This window comes from Oncorhynchus clarkii, chromosome 26, assembly GCF_045791955.1.
Source record: "Oncorhynchus clarkii lewisi isolate Uvic-CL-2024 chromosome 26, UVic_Ocla_1.0, whole genome shotgun sequence".
In the NCBI taxonomy this organism is placed as follows: domain Eukaryota; kingdom Metazoa; phylum Chordata; class Actinopteri; order Salmoniformes; family Salmonidae; genus Oncorhynchus; species Oncorhynchus clarkii.
Window position 1 is genome coordinate 34039991 of NC_092172.1, and position 12115 is coordinate 34052105.

A 12115-nucleotide genomic window follows, 5' to 3' on the forward strand; every position below is an offset into this window, starting at 1 on the left:
TACGCTAGGTGGTTATGCTAGGTGGCTACTCTCGTGCTATCATACTCTAGCGAAGCATATCCATTCGGGTGTGGAGGGATAGAAAGATAGAGGGAAAGGTAGAGAGGGGTAGAGGGAGGTGGAGAGAGGTAAAGAGATGTGTAAAGAGGTAGTGAGAGATAGGGAGGTAGAGAGAGGTAGAGAGAGACAGAGAGAGAGAGGGGGGGTAGAGAGAGAGGTTGGGAGAGGTGGAAGTAGAGGTAGAGAGAAGGTGAGAGGGAGGTTGAGCCATCCAGGCAAGGAGAGAAGGAATAATCCACTAATGCTAAGCAAGGTGGCTACGCTAGCACTATCGTGCTCTGCACGCACTACCCCAGGGAAACTACAGAGAAAGGATTAAGAGAAATGTATTTCTCCTGTGGCTCAGGACTCAACTCACAACACACCAAGTCAGGGCCAATTGGTGGCTTCAAGGTGTCTTAACCCTCGGCTGTGGCTATAGATTAGAAATAAGACATTCAATGGTAAAGCTACAAAAAGTGATTTACCATTTAGTATACCACTTAGTATCTATTCTAAACATTACCAGCAGAACAGAGTACTCTAACATTCCATCTGTCCATGGCCTTTGATTTCAAGTTCCTTGCAGCCCTGGCAGTTGCCCCAAAGACAGTTGGTTCAGACCAAGCAGCTGCAGAAATGGTTGGCTACAGATGGATCACAATGCTTAAAAGGATTTTGGGAAACCCCTGGGTTAGAGGTCAGGGGTCAAGGAGTGTCTGCTGCCCAGCTTAGTAAGAGTCTTCCAAAAAAATGACCTAATACTAATAATATCAATCATCATAACATGTATAATATAATATTGGTTTCAAAATTCCCTGGATGGAGGACAGGGGTCAAGGAACCTACCGGAAGCCCAGGCGGTGGAAGTCTTTACTCCCCAGCTTGGTGAGGATCTTCCTGGCCGAGTCCTCTAGGTTGTTAGACCCCTCATCGTTGACCATCATGGCCAGAATCATCCCATTGTCTACCACATCTACATACTGGGCCAGGCGACGACTCTCTTCTTTACTGCGGTATGTGTCAAACCTGGGTAATGGAGTGGGAGGGGGAGGTGAATGGTTAGTCTATATCAGTGTTTCCCAATTCCGGTACCACGAATGGCACACATTTGTGTTGTGTCGGACAAAAACACCCGATTCAACTTGTCAAGGGCTTGATGATTAGTTGACAAGTAGCATCAGGTGTGCTTGTCCGGTTCCACAATATAAATATGTACTGTTGGCACTACTAGAGGAGTGGAGATGTGAAACACTGACCTATATCATAGCTACATAACAGAGCATGAAAAAAGACCTTCAATCACTCCAACAAATATCTTCCTCTGAAGGTTGATCTATGGTGGATCTTCTGATAAATATACCAACAAATATCAATGAATGAATTGCACACAGCGCCCAAAACAGTCCCATGGGAGCATACTGTAAGATCTTGAGGGTGAGGTCTCAATTTGGTTGTGTGAGGAAATTGAGGTCAATGGTAATTGATATTAAACCAATAGTAAATACATTTGTCAAATGGGGTTTTAATTTCTCCTGACGCAATACTCAAGACTTGCCTTCTCTTGGAAGCAAAGTTTGTTTTGTTTAATGGCTTTTTAATGATTGTTTACCAGTACTCGGCATATGAAATGTTTTTCTAACTACAGTACATATTAAATGTTTTCTGACATTCTTTATCCAATCAGAGATGTTGAACGATGGGATAGGGAGAACATTATAAATCTATTAGATAGTTAATACCAACAGGAGTGTGTTTGCTATTCTCCCTATCTTCTAGTGTCATATTATAACTGTCACACCCTGATCTGTTTCACCTGTCTTTGTGCTTGTCTCCACCCCCTCTAGGTGTCACCTATCTTCGCCATCCTCTCTTTGTCTGTTGCCAGTTCGTCTTGTCTTGTCAGGTCTTAAAAGCATGTTTTTTCATCTTCCTGCTTTCTCAAGTTTCTGTTTCCTAGTTTCCCCGGTTCTGACCATTCTGCCTGCCCTGACCCCAAGCCTGCCTGCCCTGACCCCGAGCCTGCCTGCCGTTCTGTACCTGCCTGCCCTAACCCCGAGCCTGCCTGCCGTTCTGTACCTGCCTGCCCTGACCCCGAGCCTGCCTGCCGTTCTGTACCTGCCTGACCCTGACCCCGAGCCTGCCTGCCGTTCTGTACCTGCCTGCCCTGACCCCGAGCCTGCCTGCCGTTCTGTATCTGCCTGCCCTGACCACGAGCCTGCCTGCCCTGACCCCGAGCCTGCCTGCCGTTCTGTACCTGCCTGACCCTGACCCCGAGCCTGCCTGCCGTTCTGTACCTGCCTGCCCTGACCCCGAGCCTGCCTGCCGTTCTGTACCTGCCTGCCCTGACCCCGAGCCTGCCTGCCGTTCTGTACCTGCCTGACCCTGACCCCGAGCCTGCCTGCCGTTCTGTACCTGCCTGACTCTGACCCGATCACGAACCTCTGCCTGCCCTGACCCCGAGCCTGCCTGCCGTTCTGTACCTGCCTAACCCTGAACCGATTACGAACCTCTGCCTGCCCTGACCCCGAGCCTGCCTGCCGTTCTGTACCTGCCTGACCCTGACCCGATTACGAACCTCTGCCTGCCCTGACCCCGAGCCTGTTTGCCGTTCTGTACCTGCCTGACTCTGCCCTGGATTTACCGACCTCTGCCTGCCCTGACCCTGAGCCTGCCTGCTGTTCTGTACCTTATTGACTCTGCCCTGGATTACCGACCTGCCCTTACTGCCCTTGACCAGTCTTCTGCCTGGCCCCTGTTTGGGTCAATAAACATATGTGATTCTAGCTGTCTGCATCTGGGTCTTATCCTGAGTTCTGATAATAACAATATCTGTCATGACTTAAAAATAGAATCTGCATTAGGGGAAACCGCTCCGCATTTCGGTGTCCACTGTCCGCCCCAGCACTTTTGTTCAAATTATTTTAGTGGACTAAACGGAGGTGAGGTGTGTTGAGCAGAGTGGTCAACACTGAAAATAGCAGTACATATTGTGCTGTTCGCTTCCCCCTGCCATGATGTCAGAGGGTTGTCTGCAGTAACTTCTTTGTTGTAATATTCCAAACGGACAAGGCAGTTTCACTATGAAGGATTCCAGATTTAAAGAGACAACCAATTCCTCCAGTGTTGTTTTTTTAAACATGTTTGCTTATCACAACCGTTCTGTTGCAACAGGGGTGTTGAAGTCATTTATTTTCAGTGATTGTTGGCAGGCTAATGTTGCTACTATTAAACAAAGTTAAATAGAGTTTAGATGTAAAAAAAAAAAAGCTGTCAAAAAAAACAGTCAAGGTGAAAGGGTTACATAATTCCAGTAACTTTCCAGAAGTCCCCAGGTTTTCCAGAAGTCCCCAGGTTTTCCAGAAGTCCCCAGGTTTTCCAGAAGTCCCCAGGTTTTCCAGAAGTCCTCAGGTTTTCCAGAAGTCCCCAAGTTTTCCAGAAGTTCCCAGGTTTTCCAGAAGTTCCCAAGTTTTCCAGAAGTCCCCAGGTTTTCCAGAAGTCCCCAGGTTTTCCAGAAATCCCAGTTGGAAGATTTTTGGAATAAGACGGTAATACGCAGGACATCCTTCCAACCAACATTTCTGGAATAAGACAGTAATACGCAGGACATCCTTCCAACCATCATTTCTGGAATAAGACGGTAATACGCAGGACATCCTTCCAACCAACATTTCTGGAATAAGACGGTAATACGCAGGACATCCTTCCAACCATCATTTCTGGAATAAGACAGTAATACGCAGGACATCCTTCCAACCAACATTTCTGAAATAAGACAGTAACACGCAGGACATCCTTCCAACCAACATTTCTGAAATAAGACGGTAATACGCAGGACATCCTTCCAACCATCATTTCTGGAATAAGACGGCAACACGCAGGACATCCTTCCAACCAACATTTCTGGAATAAGACAGTAACACGCAGGACATCCTTCCAACCAACATTTCCGAAAACCTGGGAACTTTTGAAAAATTTACCAGAATTGTGCAAGCCTAAAGGTGAAATAAAAACATGACAACATATAAAATACCTATCATTGTGGAGCACTTCTCCAGTCTTGGGGTCGATGACATGAACTATGATCCCCCGGTTGCCCCAGCCCCTCTCGAACAGGTAGCTGTTGTCCTCGCTCTCCCCTGGGTGCAGGGTCTTGTTGAGGAAGGTCCACGACAACTTCTTCTCCCCATGGATCTCCAGTGTCCCTCCTGTCCCCACACCAATGTACTTACGGCCAAAGTAACTGTGCTCTGTGTCTGTGTCGTCAGACCTGGAGAAGAGTCAATGATTGATCAACCAATTAATAAAGAATATGGGCTAGAGGGTTACACAATAGGGGATAAGGGGATATAGGCTAGAATATACCAGATAAAGTCTAAAGACTAGGATATAGAGGCTAGGGGCTAGGAGATAGAGGCTAGGAAATAGAGCCTAAGAGACAGAGGCTAGGAGATAGAGGCTAGGGGCTAATAGATAGAGACTAGGGGCTAATAGATAGAGACTAGGGGCTAGGAGATAGAGGTGAGGAGATAGAGGCTAGGGGCTAATAGATAGAGGCTAGGGGCTAGGAGATAGAGGCTAGGAGATAGAGGCTAGGGGCTAATAGATAGAGGCTAGGGGCTAGGAGATAGAGGCTAGGAGATAGAGGCTAGGGGCTAATAGATATAGGCTAGGGGCTAGGAGATAGAGGCGAGGGGATAGGAGATAGAGTCTAGGAGATAGAGACTAGGGGCTAATAGATAGAGTCTAGGGGCTAATAGACAGAGTCTAGGGGCTAATAGACAGAGGCTATGAGTTACAGGCTAGAGGCTAGGAGATAGAAGTGAGGAGATAGAGTCGAGGGGCTAGGAGATAAGGGCTAAGAGAATAGAGGCTAGACGATAGAGGATAGGAGCTATGACAAAGAGGCTTGAGACTAGGAGAAAGAGGATAGAGTCTAGAGGCTACCAAATAGGTTGAGGGCTGAAGGCTATGAGATCTGGTCTGGGTTCAAAACCCACCTTCCAAATAAGGAGATGGTAAGGTTGCCCTTATACGGGCAGTCAGGACTTCCTATGTGCAGCTGTCCTCTGTTGCCGATCAGAATGTGTTTGGTACGCAGTAGGATGGGACGATACGAGTCTGCTATCACTAACTTTCCTAGAGAGAGAGAGAGAGAGAGAGAGAGAGAGAGAGAGAGAGAGAGAGATCTTTACTGGTGAGATCTCCTGGCAGGTATTTCATGCCCTGGGGCCTGACACATCACATCTCCCTTCCTTTTATGGCACTGAGCTGTGGCTCACACAAACACAGACAGACATAGACACAGACACACACACAGACACAGACACAGGGGGGGAAACTCAATAACCCTTTATGAGGGCTGCATTTAATTAATTAATTAATTAATTAATTAACGTCCATCTGACAGAGGTTATGTAGTCCTGTAGAGAAGTGGATGAGAGATGGGGACTTTGATTTGACTGTGAGTTAGTGGTTACCTGGACACACAGTATCAGGTTCCTAACTCACACATACACATGTAACCAGTGTGAAATAGCTACACTGTTACATTGATGATGTTGACTCAGATCACTGGTTGCTGTGGAGAAGGAGAAGGTCAAAGGGTGTAAACCACATATGTCAGAGTCAAGGCCCGCGGGCCACATCCGGCCCGCAAGAAGGTTTTTTACGGCCCCTGGGATGATCTTGATTTATTATTAGAACCGGCCCGCAGCAAGCCGGCAGCCCGCAGATCTTTTACACGCACCAATACTACATTTCCCACAATGCAAAGGTGACGCACCGAGCAGTAGGCTGCTTCATTTCAATATTTATTGGCACAGCAGTCGTCAGCATCACAGTAAAATTAACTTTCAGATACCCATCAAAAATGGCAAAACGGAAGGTGGATACTGAGAACCGGGGGTTTCAAACAAGGTGGGAGTCGGAGTATATGTTCACGAAGGTAGCTGGAAAACCTGTGTGTCTTCTGTGTGGAGAAAGTGTGGCGGTACTGAAAGAGTATAATCTGAGACGACATTATGAAACGAAACACGCGGACAAAAACAAGAATATGGACATGGAACAAAGGCTACAAAAGGCAGAGGAATTAAAACGAGGCCTCAAATCTCGACAGGCTCTGTTCAAAAAAGCCAAATCACAAGGCCAGGCTGCTGTCAAGGCCAGTTTTATTTTGGCAGAAGAGATCGCTAAATCAGCCCGGCCATTTACGGAGGGGGATTTCATCAAAAACTGCATGATTAAAGTTTGTGACGAAGTTTGCCCAGAAAAAAGGCAACTCTTTTTAAATGTGAGTCTGAGCAGAAACACCATTGCCGAGAGAGTAGACCAGTTGTCCATCAATCTAAAAGAGCAGCTTGTGAAAAAGGGAAAAGATTTTATTGCATATTCCTTGGCTGTGGATGAGAGCACCGACATTTCTGACATTGCCCAGTTGTCAATTTTCATCCGCGGAGTGGACTCCAACCTAAGCGTGACAGAGGAGTTTTTGGCTTTACGTCCTATGCATGGCACAACTACGGGGCATGATTTGTATGAAGAGGTGTCAAGATGTGTAAATGAGATGGAGCTGCCTTGGGAAAAACTCGTGGGTTTGACAACCGACGGAGCACCTGCGATGTGTGGACACAGGAGCGGACTGGTGGCGAAGATACGGGAAAAGATGCAAGAGGAAAACGCGACAGGTGAGCTGACAGCTTATCATTGTATCATACACCAGGAAGCGTTGTGCGGTAAAGCCTTGAAAATGGAGCATGTAATGAGCATCATCACGCGCACAGTTAACTTTATCAGAGCCAAAGGTTTGAATCACCGCCAGTTCAAGGCATTTCTGACGGAGTTAGAAACGGAGCATGGTGATTTGCCTTATCACACAGAGGTGCGATGGCTAAGCCAGGGAAAGGTGCTTCAAAGATGTTTCGAGCTTCGTGAGGAGATTTGTCTGTTCTTGGACAGCAAAGGGAAAGACACAACACAACTCCGAGACGAAATGTTTCTGTGTGAAATGGCTTTTCTGTGTGACATTACGAGTCATCTGAATGCAATAAACTTGCAGCTGCAGGGTCGGGATCGTGTCATCTCTGATATGTACAGTACAGTGAAGGCATTTAAAACCAAACTGACTCTGTGGGAGACGCAGATGCGGAAAGAAAATTTGAGCCACTTTCCCAGCTGCCAGACCATGAAAGAGAAGCTCTCTACCAGTGCGTTCCCGAGCACACAGTTGGCTGATAAAATAGGTATGCTTGCCGCTGACTTTCGACGCCGATTTGCTGACTTTGAAGCACAAAAAAGCAGGTTGGAACTGCTCGGTAACCCATTTGCTGTTGACGTGGAAAGCTCACCACCAAACCTCCAAATGGAGTTGATTGACCTCCAATGCAATGATGCACTGAGGGCAAAATATGCGGCAGTGGGTGCTGCGGAGTTCGCCCGTTTCCTCCCCGGCACAATGCCCCAGCTGCGCATCCAGGCTGCTCAAACGTTGTCTATGTTTGGCAGCACATACCTGTGTGAACAACTGTTTTCTTTGATGAACCTGAACAAAACATCACACAGAAGTCGACTTACTGCTGAACACCTCCACTCAATTCTGAGGATTTCTTCAGCTCAGAGCCTTACCCCGAACATTGATGAACTTGTGGAAAAGATGGGACACCACCAAGTATCACCCTCAACCTCAAACAAGTGAACATTACTGTGCAATCACATATTTAGAGTTTTTACTCAGTTCAAGTTTAAAAGTTAAAATTTAATATTTGTTTTCACTGCATGTTACTTCTCCTTAAACAAAGTGTTGTTTTTGATTAATAGATTTTTGCACTTTATTTTTTTGTATTTCAATCCAATTATATTTTAAAAATATTTCAGTTGAGTGGATGATAGAAAATTGCTATTATTGTTTTTTCTTTGAAGTAAATTTAGCCCACTTTTGCTAAAATAGAAAATATAGTCTACTGATGGTGCCTTGAATACCGGTTTCTTTCATTTAATGTTCATGTTATGGGGATATTTATATAAAGGAAATTTGTCTTTTGTGTCTGTTGAAAATTAAAGATTACTGACAGAGCCATAAGAAAATATTGCTTTATTTATCTGATCATATTGTAATATATTTGTTAGGTTTTCAGTAGGTTCAATTAGGTTCACTAGACTATATGCGTCATTTAAAAATTTTTCAATGAACATTCGAACAGTCCGGCCCTCGTCTTGTAGCTGATTTTTTTATTTGGCCCTCCGTCCATTTGACTTTGACACCCCTGGTGTAAACCATGTGAAATGGCTAGCTAGTTAGCGGTGTACACTAGCGGCATTTCAATCGGTGACGTAACTCGCTCTGAGACCTTGAAGTAGTGGTTTCCTTTGCTCTGCAAGCTTTTGTGGAGCGATAGGTAACAATGCTTTGAGGGTGACTGTTGTCGATGTCTGCAGAGAATCCCTGGTTGAGCCCAGTTTGGGACGGAAGCAAGACTGTCACACACACACAATTGATGGATAAAGTAAATTTGGGTGACAGTTTAACAATATGATTGCAGACACACACACACAGACAGACGTACCTCCGTTGAGGATCTCTATGGAGTGGACAGTAGCTGAAGAGGTGAGGAGGACCTTTCTGCCATAGCCAATGGTAACATGGTGGGCTTCACTGTGGCCGGGGGTCCATGGCTGCAGGCCGGGCTCCCTGTCTGGACACACTGTTGGATCGACCAATAGGGTTAACGTCATGACACACACAGATCACTGAAGTTCTGATCTGGCCCATAGTTTCCAACAACAAACACCATGCCAACATCCTATAATTCATTCATCAGTCAATGTCATTGATTGGACGGACACCAAACGGGCAGGCCAACCAGATTTTCCCCTGGGCTAATACAGATTGATTAATAGGCTCCAATCGACTGGTTTTCTCCATGAAAGAACCCAGCTGAGAAACCATCGGACACAGCAGTTTGAGAGTTAGGTCTTGGAACTAGATCTGTCTGGGCTTTAGCCAAATCCTTTGTCATTCTCATGTCGTGTCTGACTCAAGGAGTTGGCTAAAGAACTAGCTGTTATTGCAACAAGGGGTTAGACAGCTAGTAGTATAGCTCTGGGGATGCTGGAGGTTCAGAGAGAGAGAAAGAACAGTTCAGAGAGAGAGAGAGAGAGAGAGAGAGAGAGAGAGAGAGAGAGAGAGAGAGAGAGAGAGGAACAGAGAGGAACAGATAGGAGAGAGAAAGATCGAGAAAGAAAAAGATAGACAAAGAGAGAAAAAGAGAGAATGAGAGACATTTGAAATGTCTGTAAAATGTATTTATTCTTTTGGCACTTTTGTGATTGTAGTGTTTACTGTTAATTTTTATTGTTTATTTCACTTTTGTTTATTATCTACTTCACTTGCTTTGGCAATGTTAACATATGTTTCCCATGCCAAAAAAGCCTTTGAAATTGAGAGAGAGCGAGAGAGCAAGAGAGCGAGAGTGCGAGAGAGCGAGAGAGCGAGAGTGCGAGAGTGCGAGCGAGAGAGCAAGAGAGCGAGAGTGCGAGCGAGAGAGAGAGAGAGAGAGAGAGTGTGTAAAGGGAAGTATCTGGAGTCCACCAATAGGTTCAGAGTTCCTACTTCCTCTGTTCTCTGTGTGATCATGATGTGAAGGACAGTGGTTTGGCGATCTGCAACAGGCGTTGCACTACACTGGGCAATGACATCTGCACACACACATTCACACAGTATGCCACATAAACAAACTCAAATAAAACATGAACACAGGCAAAAACACAAACTTACAGAAGCCCTGAAGCCCAAGGCAAACAATAACAAGAAAAATGGAATTATCTCGTCCGAACAACTTGGTAACTTGGAGACTTTTATCTCCCTCACCAACTTCAAACATCTGCTATCTGAGCAGCTAACCGATCGCTGCAGCTGTACATAGTCTATCGGTAAATAGCCCACCCATTTTTACCTACCTCATCCCCATACTGTTTTTATTTATTTTATTTTCTGCTCTTTTGCACACCAATATCTCTACCTGTACATGACCATCTGATCATTTATCACTCCAGTGTTAATCTGCACATAATGTATATAGACTCTCCTTTTTTCTACTGTATTATTGACTTGTTAATTGTTTACTCCATGTGTAACTCTGTGTTGTAAATGAGAACTTGTTCTCAACTAGCCTACCTGGTTAAATAAAGGTGAAATAAAAAAATAATGAAAAAAAACGACTTAAGCTCAAATTAAATGGGAAGCATTTTTTTAAAGCTCGTGAACGAGCCTGCTCATGCTGAAAATAGTGTCAACGGCGTCCAAATCAATCAAATTGTATTGGTTACATACACGTGTTTAGCAGATGTTATTCAGCTGCAGCGAAATGCTTGTGTTTCTAGCTCCGACAGTGCAGTAATGTCTAACCAGTAATATCTAACATTTTCAAAAAATATGCTGTACCCAATACACACACATCTAAGTAGGAATGAATTAAGAATATATACATATGGACGAGCGATGTCAGAGCGGCATGTACTAAGATACAGTAGAATGGTATAGAATACAGTATATACATATGAGATGAGTAAGCCAGATATGTAAACATTATTAAAGTGACTAAGATACAGTAGAATAGTATAGAATACAGTATATACATATGAGATAAGTAATGCCAGAAATGGAAATATTATCAAACAAGTATGACGTCATAGCACTTCAAATTAGAATGTAATTAGAAATTAGAATTCTAATTCAAATTAGAATTTTACCAACAATGCTGGTAAAATGAGCAGGTAAATTACATTTGTAGAAAAGGAATTAAAAGGAACTGTTTTGATCTTCCCTATGATAAGGAGACTAAAGATGTAGATTCAAATGGATTGTGTTTATCACACGTTATTCATATACACATTGACACAACAAACATATACCCACATACGTCCTCTCTCCACAACTCTCCCATCATTAACCAGAGTATTTCCTGAGCATTCAGAGTGAACGGATAATAATATAATTCCCAAGGAAGCGAGGCCAAGTCTCGGCGTGCCTGGCAGCGGACATGTGGAAACGCTGACCTCAACGCTTTTCAAACTGTTTCATCAAAACCACAGTGTACCCTGACTGAACTCTGTCTCAAATGACACACAGACAGCCACACACACAGACAGACAGACACACACACACACACACAGACAGACACACACACACACACACACAGACAGACACACAGACAGACACACACACACACACACACACACAGACAGACACACACACACACACACACACAGACAGACACACACACACAGACAGACACACACACACACACAGACAGCCACATACACACACAAACAGCCACACATATACGCACACACACACACAGACAGCCACATACACACACACACACACACAGACAGCCACATACACACACACACACACACACACACACATACACACACACACACACACACACACACACATACACACACACACACACACACACACACACACACACACACACACACACACACAACACACACACACCACAACACACACACACCACACACACAACACAGCCACATACACACACACAGACAGACAGACAGACACACACCTACACACACACACACACAGACAGACACATACACACAGACAGCCACACATATACGCACACAGACAGCCACATACACACACAAACAGCCACACATATACGCACACACACACAGACAGCCACATACACACACACACAGACAGCCACACTCACACACACACAGCCACACACACACATGCAGCACACACACACACACACACACACACACACACACACACACACACACACACACACACACACACACACACACACACACACACACACACACACACACACAGCCACATACACACACACACACACACACACACACACACACACACACACACAGACAGCCACATACACACACACACACATACACACACACACACACACACACAGGCAGCCACACACACACACACACACACACACACACACACACACACACAGCCACATACACACACACACACACACAGACAGCCACACACACACACACACACACACACAGACAGCCA

At 45.0% G+C, this 12115-nt stretch overlaps 1 protein-coding gene across 4 annotated transcripts in view; it reads right to left on the reverse strand.

Annotated features, from left to right (window-relative positions):
• The window catches only part of LOC139384481 (cell migration-inducing and hyaluronan-binding protein-like), a 176285-nt gene that overhangs the window by 75889 nt on the left and 88281 nt on the right, over positions 1-12115 (reverse strand). For all 4 annotated transcript variants that reach the window (XM_071129267.1, XM_071129266.1, XM_071129268.1 and 1 more), the window contains exons 3-6: positions 8601-8738; positions 5040-5178; positions 4073-4309; positions 889-1068 (exon numbers count right to left, since the gene is read on the reverse strand). In XM_071129267.1, coding sequence (XP_070985368.1) covers positions 889-1068; positions 4073-4309; positions 5040-5178; positions 8601-8738 — 694 coding nt within the window. The remainder of the gene's footprint in view (positions 1-888; positions 1069-4072; positions 4310-5039; positions 5179-8600; positions 8739-12115) is intronic.